The sequence below is a fragment of the Callorhinus ursinus genome, unplaced genomic scaffold (genome assembly GCF_003265705.2).
Source record: "Callorhinus ursinus isolate GAN/ISIS: 27379988/994484 unplaced genomic scaffold, GSC_fseal_2.0 scaffold55, whole genome shotgun sequence".
Lineage (NCBI taxonomy): Eukaryota > Metazoa > Chordata > Mammalia > Carnivora > Otariidae > Callorhinus > Callorhinus ursinus.
Window position 1 is genome coordinate 2952668 of NW_027397117.1, and position 22054 is coordinate 2974721.

Here is a 22054-nt window from a genome sequence, read left to right on the forward strand (position 1 = left end):
AGACGCTTAACCGACTGAGCCACCCAGGTGCCCCGTGATGACTCTTATATAGTGCTATAAGCCAGTCACTGTTGTAAGTACTTTATATATATTTACCCTGAAATCCTCACAACCGGCCCTTAGAGGTAGATGTTAATATATAATAAGTGAGTTCACATACATACATAAAGTGCTTAAAATAGTGCTTGGCACAGAGTAAACATTAGATGAGTGTGTAGTTAGTATTGTTATCTGCGTTGTGATTCCACACAAATGAGGGGAAGTCAGTGGCCACGGAAGCATCTGCAGAAGTCCTGAGATGTGAGAGGCTTGACTCAGCCCAATGAGGAGAGGGATCCAGCAGCGAACAGAATCCCCAGCACCAAGACCATCGCCTGGTCCCCGGCGGGCCTTCAGAAAAGATTTGTTCAATGGCTCAATAAAAGAATCAATGAAATACTGGGGCCACTCACCCCAATTCCCCATCTGAAGTAATAGTTCCTTCTAAGACATCCCGACCAATTGGCCACCCCCCTCCCGCTTGCACATCTCGCCTAATGGGGAGGTCACCACCCCCAGTGGCAGCCTGTTCTCCTTCTGGATGGTTCCAACGGAGGGCCCTGTCCCTTCTACTCCTTGGCTCGGCTCTGCCCTCTTCCAGCTTGGAAGATGGTAAGCCTTTCTGAACCTTTTCCTGGCCATGGAGAGAGGAATTCCAGGACGAGTGTCTGTCCTCTCTGACCAGGATGATAGCAACAGCTTAAAACTTGCTTCTATCCTTGCCCTCCTGTGGCCTATTCTCGGCTCGGCACCCGGAGGGATCCTGTTAAGAACTTAACATCTGACCTTGTCCCACCACTACTCAAAACCTTCCAGTGGCTTCCAGCTCAGAGGAAAAGCTAAGGTCCTTTCAAGGCCACCTCCCACGGCCACCTGGCTCTCTTTCCATCCCAGAGTGAGACACACTGACAGTCCCCAACAGTTTTTGGTTTTATTGGCAAGAATTCTTTACAAAATCCACACACACGCATCCACACACACACAAGATGCCTGCCCCTGGTTTGGCCACCCCTCTGCCCTGCTCTCTCCTGGGATCAGACCTTCCTGGCCTCACCCAGGGATGCCATCCTGCAGCACCCCACCCCACACTGGGCGACCAGCGAAGGAGCAGAGAGTGGGAACCTCCTTTTCTGCCTGTGTCCTACCCGGGGGAGGCAAGAAAACAGGATCATCCCCCTTCCTCCTCCAAGCTCCCTGAGTTGCCAGCTTCAGCTCCAAGTGTCACAGCTGCTAAGTTAGCCTTGGGATCATCATCTGGTTGAAGCTTCTCCAGCCCCATTTTGCAGACTGGAAAATGGAGGTCCCAACAGTGAACACGAGTCCCCCAGGTCACAGTGTTCGTCACTGGTGGGGCAGCGACTAGAACGTAGCTCTTTCTGGCTTTCAGGAGGTGGAAGAGATTTGGGCCCTGCTAGACCCTCAGGCAAGGGGACAGCCAGGGCCTGGGGCAGGAAGGGAGTGCCCAGAAGTTGTCCCTGGAGCCCACACCCAGGGAAAGCAGCCCCGGGGCCGCTGAGTGAGCCGCAGTGTCTGGCCAGCACTATAAAGGTTTGCCAAGGGTGCCCTCTGTGACCGCCCGTGTGGCCTGCTCAGGTATACAGCCTGGATCTGTCAGGATACTGGTAGATGTGCTCAGCTGGCGGAGAGAGTTCAAGACAGCTGGGGAAAGAGAATGAGAGAATGAGAATGAGAGAGAGAGAGAGAGAGAGAGAGGCAGAGATACCTCCTGGGGTCTAGGCCCTTCTTCTGGCTGCTGAAGGTGAAGGGATGAGGGAGAGACACTAGTTGGCAGGACCGTCAGCCCTTCTCAGGACTGTCTGCAGGTGTCCTGGAGGCCCGAGGACCATCCAAGGTGCGTGGTGGGATGGACAAAACTTTAGGCTATTCTGAAGGCAGGCTGGACCTGCGGTCTGAGCAGAGTGGACCTTCCTGGACGTTCCTGGACATTCTGGTGGGCAGGGGGGCAGCTCACGTACTTGGCCGGAGAGCGGGCAGGGAGCAGTACTGGTCCAGCCAAGCCAGGGAGGTCTGGCGGAGGCTCTGCAAGCTTGCAGTGGACACCATCCCGTTGAAGGACTCGAACAGAGGCCGAATGAGGACGCTGAACTGGGCCCAGGTCAAGGAGCAGGACTGTTGATCAGTCAGTACCCTCACCCAGCTCATGTGTAGCCCCGACATCTGGCCTAAACCCGGGGAAGGTCCTGGCCACGGTGGCACCTTGGACTTGGAGGTCTCCCACTGCAGCCACCCTCCCATCCTGCCACGGCCTGTCCGGCTCCTCTATGCCATCTTCTGGGCTGCGCTATCCCCTGTCCAGCTCAGCCAAGAGCTTGACCAGGTAAGGGAGTGAGAGACTCCACGTCTTCTTCAGGAGCCACCCGGCTCACGCCACTCAGACTTGAGGTTCTCCCAAACTCCCCTTGGGACATTCTGTGGGCAGGGCTGTGGTCCCCTCACTCAGGGGCTCCTCCCTCAGTTTCCCTCTGCTCCCAGCGAATCACTGGGCACTCCTGCTGGCCTGGAAGGAGGGGGCAGAACCTGTGTCCCTTCCCCTGGGCACAGCTCAGAGCCCCTGCCTGGCCTGTCGGGCACAGCGGGGTCTGGCCGCTGCGCTCCCCCCACCCCCACCCCCCACCGGCCGAGGGAGGATACCACCCAGAACTTCCAGTTGTGCAGCGTCCGGGTACGGACATAGTCGTCAAACATGTCTCGCATCTGGTCGAAACGCTGGTGTGTGATGGGCACCCCAGTAGCGGGCAGCTGTTGCTGGCACAGGCTGGGGGCAGGGGGCCGGTCAGGGCTGGGGAGTCGCACGGCATGCCCCCTGGCCCCAGCGCCCGCAAGCCCCCCGCCTACTTAATGGCAGCGTTGAGCTCCTCGATCTGGTCCCGTAGCTGCTGGGCCTCCTCCTGCAAGGCCGCACGCTCCTGCTGCAGCATGGCGATGTACTCGGCTGTCTTCTGCAGCGTGGTTGCTTTGCTCACCTGCAGGCACCACCAGGGTGGGCTCAGGTGCTGGAGGTGGCCCCACTCTGGGGCCCACTGAGGCACTGGGTGGGAGGAGGAAACTGGGTGTCCAGAGGGTCCTGGGATTTGGTCTTGGGCGGAGTGGGGGGGGTGCGGGTGGGTCAACGAAGGAGCCCTGCGGTTCTGGGGGTGCCGGCCTGGGCTGGGGGCTCACCTTGAGGCTGGGCTGGGCACTGAGTGTGCTCACCAGCCCGTGCAGGGTGTCAAACCCCAGCTTGATGTTGAAGCGCCGCTTCTGCTCTGCAGAGATGTGGGTGATGCGCCGGTTCTCAGTCTTGGGGGGCAGACAGTGGGGTGAGCCTAGGAAGGAGCATGGAAGGGCCTAGGGGTAGCAAACAGATCTCGGGGTGAGGGAAACGTGCCACCTTGTTGTTGTCTGGACGGCCCCGGCTTAGGATGGGTTGAGGGGGAGAGACGCAGACACTCAGAATCCCCGGGCCCCGCATGGAGCTGAGCTCCCCAGACAGCCGCCGCTCACCACCTGTGGCAGGGACAGACAGACCCACAGACAGACCGACACAGGGGAGAGGGCCCCATTGCCCTATCCCTCTCATCCTGGCCTCAGATGTAGTCCCCCCTTCTTCCTTCCCCTCTACCCCCTGGAGTCTCCCAAGCCCTGCAAGCCTCTTTACCGCTGTGCGCTGGGGGCGAGAGCCGCTCCACTTTGGGGACAATCAGGGGCCTGGGAGGGGCCAGTGTGGCCGGGCCTGGAGGTGGCCGGGGCGGTGTGGGGGCCGGGGTCGGGGGTAGAAAGGTGCAGGGGAATTCAGGGGCCGTCTCCTGCTGGGGTGGAGAAGGGCGGAGAGTTGGGGTGAAGCCCTGGGTCCCCCCCTCACCTCCCAGTGCCCGCCATCTTACCGGGGACCCTGAGGGCCGGAGGAGGGTGCTGGACACAAGTGCTGGTTCCAGGGTCTGCTCGGGCTTCGCTGTGCACGGGCAGAAGTGTGAGGGCCACCGGGGCCAGCCTCAACCCCGTCATCTCCAAAGACCCCTTCCCTCCCCTCCAAAAAAAGCCCACTCCCCTTTTGGGTTCAGGGCCCTTGTCCCTAATTCCTCCCCACTTCTCCATCCCCCCCCCAGCTGAGCCTGAGCCTGCCCCTTAAACCTTCACTCTCTGCTCCCATAGGCTCCCCACTTCCATATTTGGTCCCCACCTTCCCCTCAGGGGACCCGGTTCTCCCCATCTCACCTGCTGTGAGCAGCTGTGTGAGGCAGGGGTTGCTGCCCCCAGCAGTGACAGTGGGGTTGGCAGTGGCAGGGGCCAAGGTCGGGGGGCTGGGCTTCCGCCCTCTAGGGGATGCGGTGGGGGGCCTGCCTCTGGGCCGCATGCCTTGGGGCACTGTGAAGTGGGGCCCAAATGAGGGCTCCAGATACCCTGAGGGCAGAAGGTCTATGGGGAAGGGGCCAGGGGCCGGGCCTGGACCCGGCTGTGGGGTGGGTGGGAAGGCAGTGGGAGCAGGCAGTGGGGATACTCCTGGGCCCAGGGGAACAGTGGAGAAGGGGAATCTGGGAGAGAAGAGAGGCTCTTCCTGCAGCAAAGCAGGGGGAGGAGCCATGGGAGGGTAGGTGGGTGGGGGACAGGGCTCTAGGCCAGGCCCCTTGGCAAGGGCCGGGTATTGGAGGAGGGGTGGGGGCACTGGCGGAGGTGGGAGCTTGGGCTTGGGGTCTTCAGGAAGGAGGAAATCAGAGTTCAGGAAGGCACTGGAGTCCAGGGGGCCAGGGCAGCTGCTCCGGGCCTGGTTGGGGGACAGACAGAGCAGGGGAGAAAGCTGGTCTTGGCAGCCACCCCAGCAGCCTCTTGCCCTGGCTGAGCTCTGGACTGGGCACTGGGAGAGATAGGAGAAATGATCCCTGCTGTCCCTACCCGCCGCCCCCCCCCACACACACCAAGGGAAACTGCAGTCTAATGAGGGGAGGGATTGGAACACATGTATGCACAAATTAGGTGTGAGAAAGAGTATCAATCTTCCTGCCCGTCTTTTCATTTGCCAGATAATTATTCCATCCAGCCATCAATCCATCCACTAACCCATCCGTCCATTTGTCCTCTCACCTGTGAGCTAACTCATCTACCCATCTCTCCACCAGCCCACCAGTTATTAGCCCATTCACCAATCTGTCTGACTGTCTCTACTTCATTCATCCATCAACCCATCCATAATCCTCTACCTATCCACCATCTGTTCACTGACCAGCCACTTCTTCAGCCACCGGCCTATTCATTGACCCACCGAACTATCCATCTACAAATCCATCTACAGCCCATCCATCCAACCGACCACTCACCTACCTATATGGACACCAACCCATGTAAGCATCCACCTTCAACTACAACCCATCTATCCATTCAACAACACACCCATCCATCTACACACTCATTCACTGGCTCACTAGCTCAGTCACTGGGCAACCATTTACCCAGTGCTGCTCATGTGCTTGAACTGTGCTAGGTAAGCCTGAGCAAGGCTTAGTTAGCTCTTTCAGCGAGGAGCTCGCTGTCTAGTTGAAGAGACCTCTCAACAATGAACTACAAGAGTGCCTGAACAGTCTGACGATAGAAGGAAAAAGGCGTCTGACAGAGCAGCAGGGAGGCAACCTCCGAATTGAGCCTGCGGGTTCCTGATCCAAAATGGAAGCTTCACCGTGCCCGAAACACTCGCAGTGAGCTTTCTGTCTCTGTGTGCTCCTTTGTGCTTCTCCTCCCATCTGGCTTGCCCTCTACCAGTCTCTTCTTCTGTCCAAACCCAACCCATTCACTAAGCCCAGAACCTCCCCTCTTCCAGGAAGCCTTCCATAAGCAACCCAGTCCTCGGTGGTGTCCTGCTTCCATGCCCTCCTCTCTCCGCTGCCCCCCCGCGGCTCCCCCCCGCTGCCCTCAGCTTCCCCTCTATTTTATTTTTTTTTATTATTTTTTTAAAGATTTTATTTATTTATTCATGAGAGACAGAGAGAGAGAGAAAGAGAAGCAGAGGGAGAAGCAGGCTCCCAAGGAGCAGGGAGCCCGATGCGGGACTCGATCCCAGGACCCTGGGATCATGACCTGAGCCGAAGGCAGACGCTTAACCATCTGAGCCACTCAGGCGCCCTCAGCTTCCCCTCTATAACCGCCTGGTCCTGGTTCTGCTTCACGGGGGTTCTGCTTCATGGGGTCCTTCCTCCTGAGCTGAACTGCTCCCTCTCAGAGGGCAGAGATGGGGTCTCTCTCCCCCTTCAGTCCCTCTCATTCGACCAAGCACAGGACTGGGCACTCGGGAAGTACCCTAGCTCGCGGACAGGGGCAGGTGAGCTAGGCATGGCTGAGTGGGGTGGGGGTGGGAGCTCACCTGCAGGCGGTTATGCCCTGAGAGGTGGGTCACGCCCGACGAGGCAGGGGGCACCTCTGAGCCCAAGATCCCACTGCTGAAGAAAGGGTCAGCCATGGGGCCAAAGCTGGGGGGCTCCGGGAAGTGTGAGGGCGTGGGCGTCGGTGGGGGGCGGTAGCTGGTGAAGAAATCTGTAATTCAGACATATAAGGCGGTGGCAGTTAGGGATAAGGCCAGGCGTGGCTGGAAGCAGTGGGAGGAGAGTGGGCCTCGTGCCCTGTCCCCAGGCTGGGCTGGCCTGGCTGGCAATGAGATCGGGGGGAGGCGGGGCGGGGGGGCTTCTACAGGAGATTGTGAAATTGGGAGAGTTTCTGTCTCACTCAGGGGAAGCAGCAACAGAGGTTCGGGTGGGATGGGCCTGCACGCTGGACAGCAGAGGCTGGGTCGGGGTGTGAGTAGAACCCCGGGAAAGAGTCCTCCCACGAGCCTCACACTGGGCTCATGGGGTCCCCTTCCCCATCCCAGGCCCAGGCCCTCCCCGCTCCCCCCCTCCCGTTACCAACTCTGCTGGGGCCATAGAAAGGGGCAGGGTAATAGGGAGTGCCAGCCAGGGAAAGGGGTGGGGTGCACGGGGCCGAGGTCTGGGATAGGGAAGAGCCCCAGGGAGATGGGAGTTCAAGGGATGAGCTAGAGGTGAGATGGGTCAGGAGGTCAGTGGGTCTGGGACAAGTTGGTTTGTTGGAAGGTCAAGTGGGGCCTCAAAAGCAGAGCCCGGGAGTGGGGTGAAGGACTAAGGGGGTCATAGCAGGGGTCAGAGGGTGGGCTCAGAGTGGGGACAGGAGCGGAGGCAGGGCTGGAAAGCCTCGAAGAACTGGCCGGGAGGGGGCAGCCAGATTGTCTGAGGTGCAGGTTGTGTAAGCCCCAGGCTATTCTGGTTTTGGGAAGCAGCTGCCTGTGCCCTAACCACATCCCGAGCCTGGGCGCCACCCGCCCACCCGCTCCCTTCCGGGCACCTTTCTCTGACCCTGACCAGCCTTTGCTCTGAACCAGCTCCCAGGGCCTCCTGGTCTGGCCCGACCCAGCCCCACAAGGCCCATCCAAGGCCCTGGCTCCCCAGCCAGGGGAGCTGGTCAGGCCTCTCTCCCAAAGGCCACCTTGAAGGAGGCCCCGGGAGTGGGACAGATAAGCCCACACCCAACCCGGAGCCTGATGGGGTTAAACTTTGTCTGTGCATCTTATGTGAGTCTGGAGCCCATGTGTCGCTGGAAGGCTGTCGCTCTGTGGGTGTCAGCGTGGGGTCTCATGCAGGATCCATCTCTGCTGTGTGTGTCCCCATGTCTGTAGCTCTGTCTGAGTCCGTGTGTGCCTGCCTTGATGTGAGGCCCTCTGCAGGCGCATGTCGGCTCTGTGCCCGGGTGTGTGCGTGTGCGTGTGCATGCGTGTGCGTGTGCGTGTGTGTGAGCTTGCATGCGTGTGTGAGCTTGCATGCGCTCATGTGGGTCTTTCCTTGACCACCTGATCAGAAAGGATCTTCTTATCCTACTGCCTCCCTTTAACCGAGGGACTGGGTGGCAGAGGGTGAGTAGTCACTGATCCTCTATCCCCCCAGCCCCCAGAGACCGTGGGCCTCAACATCAGGCCCCTTGAGGCCTAGGCTCTAGAACCATCCACATAGGGGGCCTGTTCCCCGCTCACTGCTGCTGCCTCCTCCCCAGCGCTCTGCAGGGCTCATGTGGCACCGAGCCCAGTCACCACCATCCCCCTGCCATAGTTTGCCCTCAACTGTCCCTTCCCCCTTAAGAGAAGTTGCTTTGTAGCCCTAGCCGGCCACCCACGGAGCCCTAGTCCCCCCCAGCTTCTGTCCCCCCATTGATCTATATCCCCTCCCTGAGACCCTCTCCTACTCCAAGCCCCCTCCCCTTCCTTGAACACTCCTCCCCAAGCCCCGGCCTCCTCACTGGGTTTCCTCTCAAGTGAGGAGCTCTGGGGGACAATCGAGGCAGTAGCCGTGGTGGCCTTGGTGCTCCTGGCCCTCCCTGTGTGTGCAGCGCCAAGGGGGCCACACTAGCCACCTTCTCTGCATCACCCACATCCCCTACCTTTGGTTGCCCATGCTCACCGCCCCCCAGCAGCCACCCCGGATTGAGAGAAGTGGCTTCCTAGCCCCAATTTGGCCGAGTCCGGGCAAGAGGCGGTTTCCTACCTGTGGCGGGAGTACGTGTGCCCAGACAGGACCGCTGCCCTCCCAGACTGGTCTGCTCCCTGGGCTCTGCCATCACCACTTCTGCCCCCACGGCCCCCACCGTGCCCAGGGCTGAGGCAGGGGTGGGGGTGGTTCCTCATTCCCTAGTGCCCGCCCCACCTCTTGACTGACAGGCCCAGGACCCTGTGCAGAAGAAGTGGAGGGGTCATGGGAACTAAGCCTTTATCCCAGAAACCCCCTTCCTACCCCCTGGGCCTGGGCTGAGACAGGCCAAGCCTCTATGGCTACCTGACCCCTAGCAGGGCTCCAGAGTCCCCTGTTTGTATGATTGTCGGGGACAGTTTCCAGGATCTAAGCTAAGTAAAGGAAGCAATGTCGGGCAGAGTCTATTGTGAAAACAAAAAGACATTTGTCCACAGGTGCTCATGCAGACATGGGTATCTCCGAGAGGACACAAGAAACCAGTGACCTAGCAGCCCTGGGGTCAGGGAGAGGGAGGCACAGAAACACATTACTAAAAAAAAAAAAAAAAAAAAAAAAAAAAAAAGCTTTACAAGATATAATTCCTGGGATTTTCTTAAAAACAACTAAGGAAGGAGAAGTGGGTGAGGCCTCCATGAAACCAGACCGGTCAAGGGTTGATACATATTGAAGTCGGTGATGGTTACAGGAGGGTTCAGTGAACCACTCTCTCTCTGTGTATGTTTGGAATGTTCTTTTTTATTTATTTGAAGATTTTATTTGTTTATTTATTTGAGAGAGAGAGAGAGCGCGCGTGCGCAAGTGGGGGGAGGGGCAGAGGGAGAGGGAGAAGCAGACTCTCTGCGCTGAGCAGGGAGCCCCATGCGGGGCTCCATCCAGGACCCCGGGATCATGACCTGAGCCCAACGCAGATGCTTAACCGACTGAGCCACCCAGGCACCCCTGGACTGTTCTTTACTAGTTTTTTAAAGGAAATTATGTAAATAATAAACGAGCCCAGACAAATCAAAGTCCCTTTCTCTCCTGAGATTCCCAACATCCCCTACTTTCCTGGGAGCTGGCAGAGCCTGTAGCATCCATGCCCCTGGGCCCCGGCGCCTGCCCAGGTGCCCAGTCTGGCCCTGCTCTCACCTGAGGCCACGTCAACTGCATCCCAAGTCCGGACAAAGGGAGACCAGGAAGGGCCCTCAGAAATCACTTAGACCATCCGTCCTCCCGGAGGGGCCTGGAACCGGCCTGAGGGCCGGTGGTCATCCGGGGACTTTCCTCATACTGGCCTGGCCTACAACCCCACCCAGCAAGGGGCGCTGCCTCACCTGAGATCTCCATGAAGTCGTCCAGGCTGGGCTGCAGGGGCGTCAGGTCCGGCTGGATCATGTCAGCATTGCCCACGTAGGCTGGAGGGGGCAGGGGTGCCGTCAGGAGCGGCAGGCGGGGTGGAGTGGGGGCCGCCCATCCCCTGGCCACCCTCCCTTGGCCGCCCGGATTCTCGCAGGCCTCCCTTTCCAGGTGCAGGCGCTTACCGTCCTCAGGGGGCAGCTGCAGGGGCGCGGAGCTGGGCTGCGTCATGGTGAAGAGCGTGTCGGAGATGTCGGACAAAAAGCAATCGAGGTCCAGCAGCTGCCGCCCGCCGGGCTCCTCCTCCGGGCCCCCGAGCAGCACGGGCACCACGCTCGAGAAGAGCTGCTCGCACCATCGCTCTGGTGGGTGCCAACCCCCTTCCGCCTAGGGAGACAGAGCCTTCAGCAGCCACGAGAGGGACACAGGGGCCCCCCACTGCCCCTCGCCCTTCCGTATGGCCCGCGCCTGGGGGATGAGGTGGTCAGCAGGTCAGGAGCCTCCGTGTGCACGGCCCTCCTCACCTCTCTCTGGAGGACCCAGTTTGCTGCCTGGAAGGCCTATGGCCGCCCCAACTGGCCTCTGACAACTGCCCCCAGCAGAGAGAGCTGGATGGCCTACTGAACAGATAAGGGTACCCTTCCTGCCCCCTATACTTTTTTCTTGCCCGGAACCCCAGTTCTTGGGGACTTCTGTTCCCCCCATGCCTCCCACCACTTGCTGGGCTAACCAGAAGGCTTGGGGTCTTCCCACCACTGCGCTCAAAGGCTCCCCCTCCTCCGGGGAGACGGGCTCGATCAACTAGAGGACGGCGGCCACACCCACTGCCTTCCTGACCCACCGTCGCCAGGCCACCGCCTTACCCACCTAGAGGGAAGCTGTCAGTTCTCTGGGACCTGGGAGCACCCACCTGCTTTGGGGTCAGGAGGTCCCCTTCCCTGCTGGATTTACGGAGCTGCAGGAACACACAGAGGTGGACACTGGATCGCTTGTCCCTCTTCCGTCAGTGCCCGCCAAGGCCTCCCTTACTCACAAGCTCCCCCGGACGAAAGGGCTCCCCATTTCCCCTCAGGAGCTCCTCCGCGCTGGGAGGTAAGGAGGCGGCGAGGAGACTCTGGGCCACACGGTGGCGCTGTCAGCCTGGATCTTAATGGGAGGCGGGGTCGGGGCGGGGGTTCGAGGGGAGTCCCGCCCGGGCTCTTCCAAGAGAGGCAGTGGTCCGCAGCCCCCCGGACCCCCCTCCCTCCCACCACTGACCCGTTTCTTGTAGTAGATGCGCCACTTGTGGTACTCGCGCATCACCACCTCAATGCGCCGCTTCCAGTAATTGCCCTCCAGGACCACGGCCTGGGGAGGGCCAGGAGGGGGCTCAGTGAGACAGCTGGCACTGACCCCCACCCCTCACCCAATCCGCACCTGGGCCAGCCCCTCCTGCCCCGCGCCGGGAGAGAGACCCGACGGAGGGGCCGGGCTCGGCAGGGAGGCAGGCAGGCCAGGAGGTCCCGTGGCTCAGCTACCTCTGGTCTCCGGTGCTCATCAGCCTCAGGCCCCTGCAGGGGGGTCACGAAGCCACACACGGGGCTCTTCCTCCGCTCCACATCTGAGAGAAGGGGGCCAGGTCAGGGGGGTACCCGGCATCTTCACCTCCCACCCCAAGGGGCCCGGGACTCAAGCGCCACACTATGAAACCCTGCCTGGCTTCTGATGCTTAGATAAGTGCCACCTCCTCCAGAAGACTTCCTGCCTGCTCTAGCACCCCCAGAGCCCCCTCTTTTATGGGACCCTGTGAAAGGAACCTCCCACACCTCCTCTGCCTCCCTTGGGAGCCCAGTAGGTGTTCAGGCAACACTCGCTGAATGGGATTGTGGGACCACAGGAAGTGAGCTGCTCCAAGAAGGTCAGACTGGCAGGCCAGGGCCTGGAGCCCTTGGTCTCCTGCCTCAGGCTCCTCCGCACTGCCCAATCTGATGCCAGAGAACCACCCCTTGTCCTCTCAGGCCACCTAGCTGAGCCCTTTCTCCACCTCCTCCACTCCCTTCCCTATCTCCAATCCAATCTCTCTCTCCCCGGGCTCCTTCTTCGGGGCCCATAAACACATTTCAGGCTCCCCTTTACCTCCCAAACTTTCCATTCCTTTGCTACCCCAACAAGCTAATCTCTTCCCTTTCACCTCTTTGCTTAGCCCCCAGTTCTAGAATAGTTGTCATCAGCACCTCCACTCTGTGCCTCCGGGTCTCCTCTTCACTTCCTGTGACCCAGCACCTGCCCCCCACTGCCCAGCCAAGGCCCTTACCCTCCCTGGACCCAACCTCCTGGACCTCAACGCAGAGCACCCCCTCCTCCCTCGGCCAGGGAACCTTCCCTTACTTCTCCTGCCTCCTTGACTATTTTCACTGGCCCTTCTGCGAGGCGTGCCCCCAAACCCCTCTCATCTTGCCCCTTTCCAGCTGCAGACATTTTTCAGCTGCCCATAGAATCTCTGTCAGGACGTCCCAAAACTTGACACTCTCAGATGTTTGGAAACGCCCTTCCCAAGCCTGTGCCTCCTCTGGACAGCCAACACTGCCCCCCGCAGAAACTGCCCATCGACCCCCAGCATTCCTATCTAACCGTGAGCTAATCGTCTCACTCCTGTCTCGCTCCCGAGGATATGTGGCATTTCTGCCACTGTCCCCTCCCCTCCATATTCTTAGTCACCCCCCACACACACACACTGGGGGTCTGGTGACCTCCTTCATAGGCCCCACCTTGAAGCCAAACAGCTTCCCCCCACCGCAGCCCACCCTCCGGTTTTATTCTACACAGAATGCCTTTCCCTTCCCTCCTCTGCCTCACCCACACCTGCCCACCTGTCAGGAGAGCCCAGGGCAGCCCCTCTTCCAGGAAGCACTCCCTCCTCTGAAACCCTGCAGTCTTATCTGCCTGGCTCTCCACTTAGCCTTGGCCATTTCTCTGCATGCTGGCCTCCCTGCTGGGAGTAAAAGCAGGAACTGTTGCCCTTTAGCCTCAAATCCCTGAATCTGCCAGAGAGCTTGGCACACAGTAGGGCTTCCGGACCCCGGGACCCCCATCCAGAGACTTTTCCCGCCTCAGTCCTCAGCAAACTTCCTCTGGGACAATTAACAGACAAGGGGGACCACCCAAACATGAAATATCAGGACCTTCAGCCTCATTTACAAAGTTCTGTCCTAAAGGACAGTCTCCAAAACGATCCCCATGGGATTAGGGAGGTTTGTCCTGGTGGCTGAGCATGGCTTGGAAAACAAAGGGATGGGCCCCTGGGTGTGTGAACTCCCAGGGGGTGAGAGGAAGGAGGGTCTCAAAGAGTAGCTGCCTTGGGTTCCCAGATGAGGACATGAGCACTAGGGTCCCCAGAGGGTCAGGTCCGAGTAGGCCTGGCTGGACCTTCCCTCCCCCACCCCAGGGACCCTGTGCTCTAGACAGAAGGGCAGTGACCATGCGGCTCCTGGGGCTGGGTCAGGCTTTATTTAACACTGTTAAGTTTATCCAGTCAGGAAGCCGCTTAGCCCCTGTACCTGTGCTGGGACAGATGCTGGGACAGAGAATCCGCAGGTGAATCAGAGCACTCACAGCTTAGTTGGAGAGATAAGGAAAGCTCACACATAACATGAGCTAATGCAAGGTGGGGAGCCCGCCCATGAGAGGTGCACAGTGCTCTGGGAGCTCAGAGGACACCAGGATGATTTGGGGGTGTTAGAAAGGAGGGGAACTTGGAGACCAGGAGCCTGCAGAGGGGTGGCAGCTACAAAGGGGATGAGCCAGGCAGCCCTCCAGCTGTCCCCACCCCTCTCCCTTTCCCGAAGCCCACCTTCAAACCCTCAGTGCTCGGGGAGAAGGGGCGTGCCATGTGCTGTCGCTATTATCACGATAATATTATCACCTCCGGGGAGCCCTAGTGTGTGTCAGGCCCTGTGCTGAGATATGAATAATCTCACTGAAAACTCACAGCAAGCCTCAGAGCAGGACCTACTGTTATTCTCTCTCTACAGATGAGTGATCCTTATCTCGGGAGGCTAGGGACTTTCCCAAGGTCACACAGCTTGGTGGGAAGGGGCATCATCCTAGAACTTGACCCAACCCCCCTCTCCGTCTGACACAGAACCCAGGTGCTTCCAGCAACTCGGGCAATAGCCGGAGACCAGGGTCTGCCTGTCTGGGTGAGGACCCTGGGTGGCATCAGCAATTTCTTCTGCAGAGAAGGGTTTGCATCCCATCCCGCTGTGTGGGGGAAGGGTAGGGAGTGCAGGGCGGTGGGGAAAGTGGCAGTGACTCCCTCTGGCCTATCAGCTTCCTGGTTAGGATAGGGCCTGGTCCTGCGTGTTCTCAGGTGAGCCATCCTGCGTGTTCTCAGGTGAGGACTGGAAGCCAGCCCTGCTGGGAGCAGCGAAAGGAGCTCTGGGCTCAGAGTAGGAAAGCCCTGGACTTCCAGCCAGTCACAGCTCTGTTCCTTTTATGCTCCATGACCCTGAACAAGTTACTGGCCTTTTGGGCCTTTCTTGCTCATCCGTAAAATGCGGGTAATAATACCTATCTGCCAGGGTTGCCGGGAAGCCTCGATTAAGATGGCTTATGAAGTACTGGGTGCCAGAGATAAATGGAAACCAGAAAACCCTCCCTCTCTCTGCTTGGATGGAATCCAGGGAAACCAGGACAGAGAACACTGAATATGTTCCCTCCTGGGCTGTGTGTTCCCAGCTCAGGGTAGCTTTTGATCCTGTAGCAGGACTTGGCTGCACTGGACAAGGTCCCAACCCAGGGTGGACTGGTCTGAGGCTGCTCAGCCTCAGCTGCTTTGCCACAGAGGGTGGGTGGGTCTCGAATCCCAAAATGAATGACCGTGACCTTCTCAAGGGCATATCAGATTCACCCATCATGGGGGCTCCTGGGTGGCTCAGATGGTTAAGCATCTGCCTTCGGCTCGCGTCCTGGGATCGAGCCCCACATCGGGCTCCTGGCTCGGCGGGGAGCCTGCTTCTCCCTCTCCCTCTGCCTCTCTCCCTGCTCATGCTCTCTCTCTCTCTCTCTTTGTATCTCTGTGTCTCAAATGAATAAGTAAAATCTAAAAAAAAAAAAGATTCACCCGGGCGCCTGAGTGGCTCAGATGGTTAAGCGTCTGCCTTCGGCTCAGGTCATGATCCCAGGGTCCTGGGATCGAGTCCTGCATCGGGCTCCCTGCTCGGCGGGGAGCCTGCTTCTCCCTCTGCCTCTGCCTCTCTCTCTCTCTCTCTCTCTCTTTCTCTCTCTGTCTCTCACAAATAAATAAAAATCTAAAAAAAAAAAAAAGATTCACCCATCATTTATTCAGCACCAACTTTGTGCCAGGCCCATTCATACTTGTTATGCCCAGGCCAACCAGGAAAAGTAGGACTGTTGGCCTTATTAGGAAACAGAATCAGAGAGGTTAGTCACACAGCCTGCAGTTACACAGCCAGCAAGGGCAAAGACTGAGTAGATAAGCAGCTCTGGGCAACTCCCAAGTCTGCAGCCCCCTCCACTCTACCGCATGGCCTCTCTGGGTGCCACACCCCCCACCCCCCAGGCTCCATGCGGGCACCTGCTGGTGGTTCACTAAAGACTTCAGAAAGGCTTGGGGAGACCCAGGCAAGATCCTTATTTTCTCCCCTTTGCGATGTGATGCTACTGGCCCGGACAGCATCTAGCACCTCTTTCCACCCTGCCATTTGAGGCACTGACTAGGCTGATGGAATGCAGAAAGGGTCTTGAACTGCCCTCCAAACCTCTGCCCACCTTAGGACTTCCAAGGGGTGACCCCTGCTGTGCCTAGCAGTCCCATTGGAGATCACCGTTTGGAACACGTTCTCCAAGACCCTTGGGGGTCAGATGCTGGTCCTGGCCCCTAAGGGCCATGGGGGTTTCCTGGGCGCCCCCCACTTACAGCCCCCCTGCTGGTGAGGCCCATGGTGCCCACTCACACTGGATGTACCAGGCCCTCCAGATGGCGTTGTTAAGGCGGATCTTGTCTCGGCAAAGCAGCTTGAGGCCTTTGAAATTCTTCCACTTGGGAGACACCAGCTTGCCACTGTCAGAGGGAGAGGGCTGGGTCAGGGGGGGTGGACAAAGGGAAGCTGGGGGGGGAGTTGCTCCTGCAGGGCTGGCTCCCCACTCTTGCCATGCACTGGGTGTTCATCCATGCTGGGCCATCTGAGGGTCTCCTCCCCAACCCCGAAAATCCTGCTCCTCGCTCTGACCTGCCTGAAATTCCTACCCTGAGAGTCAGACCTTCAGAATAGGTCCTTGCTAGGGGCCCCTGCGTTCTCTGGCTGGAGCTGCTCATTCACACTGCCAGAACTAAAGCCAGGGCTGAAACCTGTTTGTCAGCTCCATCCTAAAGACAATAATGCTGGTGGCCCCACAGACATCTGTCTGTAGGCCCGCTAGGGCTGGTTCTCCGACGCATTTCTTACAGAAGGAAACTGAGCGTTGGGAAGGTAAAGGGACATTCCCAAGGCCACATGGTGGAGATTCATTCAGGCCCTATGGCTTTCTCTCCACCAGTCTCACTGGCCCCCTTTGACCCCTAGGGGATGGGGAAGGTGTGCCTGGGTGGGGAGAAGTGGCCTCCAAGCAACCAGCCTCTGTCTTTTCACTGCCCTTCTGGCAGCAGCCCACTCCAGAATCCCAGGATGGCGATCTGGGCTGAGCTGGAAAGGTGTGCCCCTTCTCAGGGGTGTGTGCAAGACAATAGCCATCGGGCTCCAAAGGAAGGCAGCTGGGATGGTGGAGTGGTGGGCAGTGGGGAAGCAGCACCCTGATCCCGACCCCTAACCCTGACCCTAATCCTAGCCGTCAATCAAATCCACGAGATGGAAGGCCCTTACACAGGTGAGGGGCTTGACTCTCAAGGTCAAGATGTGCCAAGTCAGTAAGGACTTCAGACAGGCTGCGGGAGACCCAGGCAAGATCCTTATTTTCTCCCCTTTGCGATGTGATGCCACTGGCCCGGACAGCATCTAGCACCTCTTACAGGCCAAGTCAGCCACCCCTAAGGAGCTGACCCATGAGGTCAAGATGCTGAGGGTCTAGACCCCCACTGGTTCCCCCCTTCTCCCTCCATCCTCATGGTCCACAAGCCAGGGCTGTATACCAGCCCCTTCTGGCCCACCTTCTCCAACCCTTGCTCACATGGGAAGCTGAGGCCCCAAGGCTTAGCTTTTCAGAACCCCAGCCCCACTATCTTCCAAGGCTTCTCCCTCATCTTGGGGGTAAGAGGTGGGTGGGTGGCAATCTGACTACTACAGCCCCTTGGGTGCATGGGTCACTGGCTCCCCTCTCTTCTCTGGTCTCCAAGCTCCTGTGTTTGTTTTGGGATAGGGAGTGGGGAGGACAGCCCCCCCCCCCCGAGTACCATAGGCCTCATTACCCAAATAGAGTACATAGCCCATGCTTGCTGGCTAGGCCCCTCCCTCCTAAGTTAGATAAACACCATCTGTCCAGTAGGGAGACAGGGATGAGGTACACTGATACGTCCCGGGCCAGCTTCTTCTATGGCACCTGGGGGGGACTCCTGAGTTTGTTGCCCCTGCTGGTATCCCAGCAACCTCCCAGCCCGCTCTGGTCACCCAGGGCCCCATGCCCAGCCCACCTGCCCTCCCTCCGTTTCCCAGCTGAGGCTATGATGTGTGTGGCCAAGGCGGTGCTCAGGGAGATGAGACAGTGACAACATCCAAGCCTAGGAGGAAAGCATTTTGTCTGTGTCGGGCTTATTGGCTGGGAGGGGAGGCGAGGGGCCCAGCCTGGAGGAAAAAGCCTGGCACTAGGGTTCAAGGGCTTCTAATGACCAATAGAAAGTCTGGGAATCTTGGGGATGGGTTGGAGAAAACCTAGGACTCTTGGTTCAGCCTGACCAACCCCCCACCCCCTCTCCAGTCCCCAATCTACCTTGTAGGAATTCCGAGAGTCTCTCTGACAGAGTCCCCCTTGCTGTCTCCCGGAGGCCATGCTTTCCATAGCTAGCCAGCTCTGACCTTGAACGAGTGTTTTCTTGGAACCTTCAGCACCTGTCTCCCTGGGGCTTCCACCTACAGAATCGTGGACTGTGGGTCTCCTTCTAGAAGGGAAGTCCTCCCTCTTTCCACACTGCCCTGCTGAGGATGAAAGCCAGCCAGGCAGCCACAGGCTGTCCTCCCGGTCAAGCACCTCTGGACCCCTTACCTTGCTGTCCTTTCCCATCCAGTCACTCTCTCGGGTCAGCCTGGCTTCCCCAATACTCTCCCTTCCAGGGGACCCCTATAATCAGGGGTATTCAAGGGCTAAAACACTGTTCCAGTCTGAACCTCAGATTTTTCCTCTACTGAAGAGGGGGGAGCCAAAGTCTCTAGTACTGAGCCACCTCCATCCCTGGCACTTGGGCCCCCACAGAGACGGAATATTCTGGGTATTTAGGGAGAAAGCACAGCCCAGCTCGCCTGGGTCACATCAGATTCTAGTCAGCCTCTTAGTGGGGGCAGTTCTTGGGGTGTGCTCTAGCCCCAACCTTGCCCCTTCCCCCGAACCCCTCCCTTTGGCCACCTATGGTTTGAGGTTGGATGGGATGTGGTATAGAGCAGGAAGCTAAAGTTGGGAGCAGGTGAGAAATGGGGTGCCCTGGGAGAGTCTGGGGAGGAGGGGTGCCCACATCCGGTGTACCAAGACCTTAAATGCCCTCTCCCAGTCGGTCCCATGATGTCCCAGGAGGGGGAGGGGCGGGGAGGGAAGAAAGGGACGGGAATTTGAACTTTCCACATCGGTCCAGCGCCCTGGACGATCAGGTTGCAACATGACCTGGGCCCGGGGCCAGAGCATGTGGGCCAAGGTTACATCGCCTCCAGCCAATAGGGTCTCGGCTAGGCTGCCGCGGGTGGGGGTGGGCAACACCCCCGCAATCCCCACCCCAGCTCCGGCTCCTGGTCCTCAAGGGCCTTTCTGTATCCAGCGGTTCTCAGAAGGGGAGGAGGCGCCGCAGAGGAAGAGGAATATTTGCACAGAGAAAAGATCAAGGCCGGCCGATCCCCCTTTCACCTCTACGGTTTTCGGTTGTTACTTTATCCTGGCCCTTCCGCTCCTGGGAACTTTGCTCCAGGGCAGTGGGCCAGAACCCGGGTTCGCGCCCTCCCTTAGGACACAGGCGTGGAGCTAGGGCCGGGCGCGGTCCGTGCGCTCTGCAACGCGCCGAGCAGGGGTCCCAGGCAGCGTTGGGCGCTCAGCCTCGGGTGGCGACCGGGGTAGGCGAACCCAGGCCTCCCGGGCACCAACCCCCACGCGGCGTGCTGCACCCCCTGCCCGGCGACCGCTGGAAAACTCTGCCAGCTCCCCACCCCCCGTCCGCCCGGGGCACCCTTCTCTCGCCACCCTCGATCTAGCAGGTCAAGAACAGATGTCCCGGCAATTGGGGAGTGCAGGGTGGCGGAGAGACTGGGTTTCGAACGACGTTGGCTATGAGTCCGGACAATCATGGGAGTGAGGAGTGTCGCCAGGGTGCAGGAATGGCGTGGGTCTGGGCCGGGGATGCTGGGGAGGGAGCGGAGGGCTAAAGTGGTCTGGTGGATTGGCCCCCAGAGTGGAGGATGGGAATAGTTTAGGGTCCTGGGAGCGCGAAGGATGCCCTGGCATTTCTTTGGGGGCAGAGGAGTCGGGACGGGGAGAGGGGCCCGCGGTGGGCCTATGGCGGTCAAGGTGGAGGGCAGGCGGTCCGCACCCCAAGGAGGGAGTGAAGGTGGCGAGCAACGGGAACCTGGAGGTGTGCACTCCAGGCGGAGGCCGGTGGGCTGGCCCCGGGCCGGAGGAAGCTCGGGGCCGGGGCAGAGGGGTGTCCAGGATGTGGTTGGAGTCTCCGAGAGCAGCCGGGGACCAAAGTTTGGGGCCGGGTCGGGTGTCCGGGGCCCCAGCGCGTGGGCCCGCCACGGAGGGCCTAGGCTGTCGGGCCCCGGAGCCGCCCTCACCTGTAGGCCAGGCTCATGCACTCGAAGAGGCGGGTGAGGGTGGGGTCGATGCTGCGAGGCCCGAAGTCTGCGGGCCCCATGGGCCCCTCCTGGTCGCGCCGCCGGGTCAGCGAGTCGCTGTGCGGCGACGACACCATGAAGTGACCGCTGTGGATGACCTGCGAGCGGAGCAGCCCGCCCGCGCTGCGCCGGGTACTCGGGTCCTCCGAGTCTGTGTCTGAGTCCGAGTCTTGGCTGGGGACGACCCGCGGGCCGTGCAAGCCCGCGGCCAGACCCTCCAACGCCCCGGCCATGGCTTTAGTCGCCGCCGCCTCGCCCCGGCTCGGTGGAGCCGCCAGCACGCCTCGCTAGGCTCGACTGGTCTCATTAGCATGACCCCGCCCCTCCGCCGTAATAGGCCGTTCGAGGGGCGGGGCCTCTGGGGGCGGGGTGGTCTTAAATTAGCATAATCAAGGAGCTAAGTGTGAGCGTCGGCGTCCGCGAGCTACTTGCGGGTCTGGAGTTTGGAAGAGGAAGGGGTTCTTATCTGCCCTCCCGCCTTTCCTTTTGTGGTGTCCCTACTTCGCCCGAAAGGGGTCTCAAGAAGAGTTGACTATCAGTCGTTCACACCTGAGCCTGAAAGCGCCTCAGTGCCTGGGATTCCTTGCTTCGAGGGACGCCCCCCTGTGAAACCCCTCACCTAACTACACCCCTCCCTCCCCGCCCTCTTTGATCTCTCGGCTCACATTCACCCCCTCTCAGTCCTGCACACAGCTGGAAGCACCCACCTCTCAGAAGTCTTGTGTGGCCTGGCCCACAGGTAAGTCTCAGCACCCCCAGTTGCCATAATGGTCATCACTACACCTGCACAGAGGCCCCAGAGGGTTAATGAGTGTGAATCCAGTGGTGATGGCTGACAGCTGGCAAGGTGGAGCCTTGGTCACCCTCCCCTGGACATCCCCCAGGCAGGCCATCTGCTCAGGAGCTCTGGGCACCCCCTCTTCCCCGCCCTGAGGTCCAGCTCCTGTTCCTGATTCCCCTCTTCTCACCCTGAGAACATGAACCAGGATGTTTGGTCTGAGGCACTCACAGGGTCACCTCGCTGGCACCTGTAACAATCCTCCGAGGTGGGATTCTTGCCCCACGTCCGGCGGTGTCACCAGAGTCCACAGGAGTGGAAACGCGCTTGAGTATCTACAGAGGGCCAGCCACGGAACCTGGTCTGGAATTCCAGACTTCCCATCCAGGGCCGTCTCTGGTGGGGGAGGGGAGGGCTAGAGGCCAATGGTGGAGGGTGTGGCCTAGGTGTGGTCACAGGAGGGAAAGGGGGGTAGTCAGCTGGGGGCAGGAAGCTGGGAAAAGTTTCCCTCAGAGTGCTTTCCTCCTGCCCAGGATCCCGAAATCAAATGGCAGTGCTTCCAGGGTCCCTGTGACCATCTGAGAAGCTGTAATGATGACCCCAGGCAGCTCACAGGCCCACTTTTCCACCCACCCAACCACCCACGTCCCTTGTCCAGGTACCCTCTGTCCCTGGCAAACAGTCACCTCTCAATGCCCGGAGCCTTGGGTGCTCTCCTCCCTTGTCCCCTGCTGTTCTCTGCAGGAGGTGCATTCTCTCTGCTCATCTCAGCCAAACTGGGGGGCCTCAGGGTCCCACCTCAGCCTGCCTCCTCTGGAGAGAGAGCCATTCCTAAGTGGCTCTTTTGGGATCCTTGGCACAGAGACCGACCAAAACAGCCGTTACTTATCCCTGATGTGCCTGACTGGCTTTGCCCCTGGCCTGTGGCAGGACTGTTCCTCTGGTGTCTGAACCCCCAAGCTGAGCATGCAGGGACTTGGGGGAACCCATGACACTTAACAGAGCTGGTGGCCACTGTGGGGGATGGTGGGAAGCAGGGCCTCCTCTCCCTTGGAGACTTCTAGCTTTAGGGACCCAGGCACCCCAACAAATCTCTGTCTTATTGGGGTTCTGTCTCTCTACCTGTAAAACGAGGCAGTTGAATTCAGTGATTTCTTAGGAATCTGTAACTGTTAACACCCTTGGTTCTGAGTCTGCTATCAGTGTCCCACCTCACCCCACCATGCACCCCTTGGCCTCCTGTCCCCAGGATAAAAATCTTAGAATTGTCTCCTGTGGTTCAAGAGACTTTCCTGAGAGTTGGGTCTCAGGGTGGATTATATGTGTCACCCCATTTCCCTTCCTTTCCCCAGACATCAGTTGGCTCT

At 59.3% G+C, this 22054-nt stretch overlaps 1 protein-coding gene across 8 annotated transcripts; it reads right to left on the minus strand.

Moving 5' to 3' along the window:
• Positions 1-758: 758 nt before the first annotated feature.
• Positions 759-20196, minus strand: MLXIPL (MLX interacting protein like). Of its 8 annotated transcripts, none has more exons than XM_073884220.1 (17): positions 19850-20196; positions 15845-15951; positions 11408-11490; positions 11148-11237; positions 10801-10845; positions 10076-10277; positions 9869-9949; positions 6389-6558; positions 4255-4801; positions 3924-3991; positions 3698-3845; positions 3431-3546; positions 3220-3339; positions 2896-3023; positions 2692-2815; positions 2016-2145; positions 767-1698 (listed from the first exon to the last, which is right to left on the minus strand). In XM_073884220.1, the coding sequence occupies exons 1-17, from the start codon at positions 20140-20142 to the stop codon at positions 1580-1582; spliced, it is 2571 nt and encodes an 856-aa protein (XP_073740321.1). In that variant the 5' UTR covers positions 20143-20196; the 3' UTR covers positions 767-1579. The 8 variants fall into 8 exon arrangements, with proteins under 8 accessions (XP_073740322.1, XP_073740320.1, XP_073740321.1 ...); XM_025864650.2 differs by having other exon boundaries at positions 769-1698; positions 3698-3848; XM_073884219.1 differs by having other exon boundaries at positions 760-1698; positions 3698-3991.
• Between the last annotated feature and the right edge of the window lie 1858 nt (positions 20197-22054).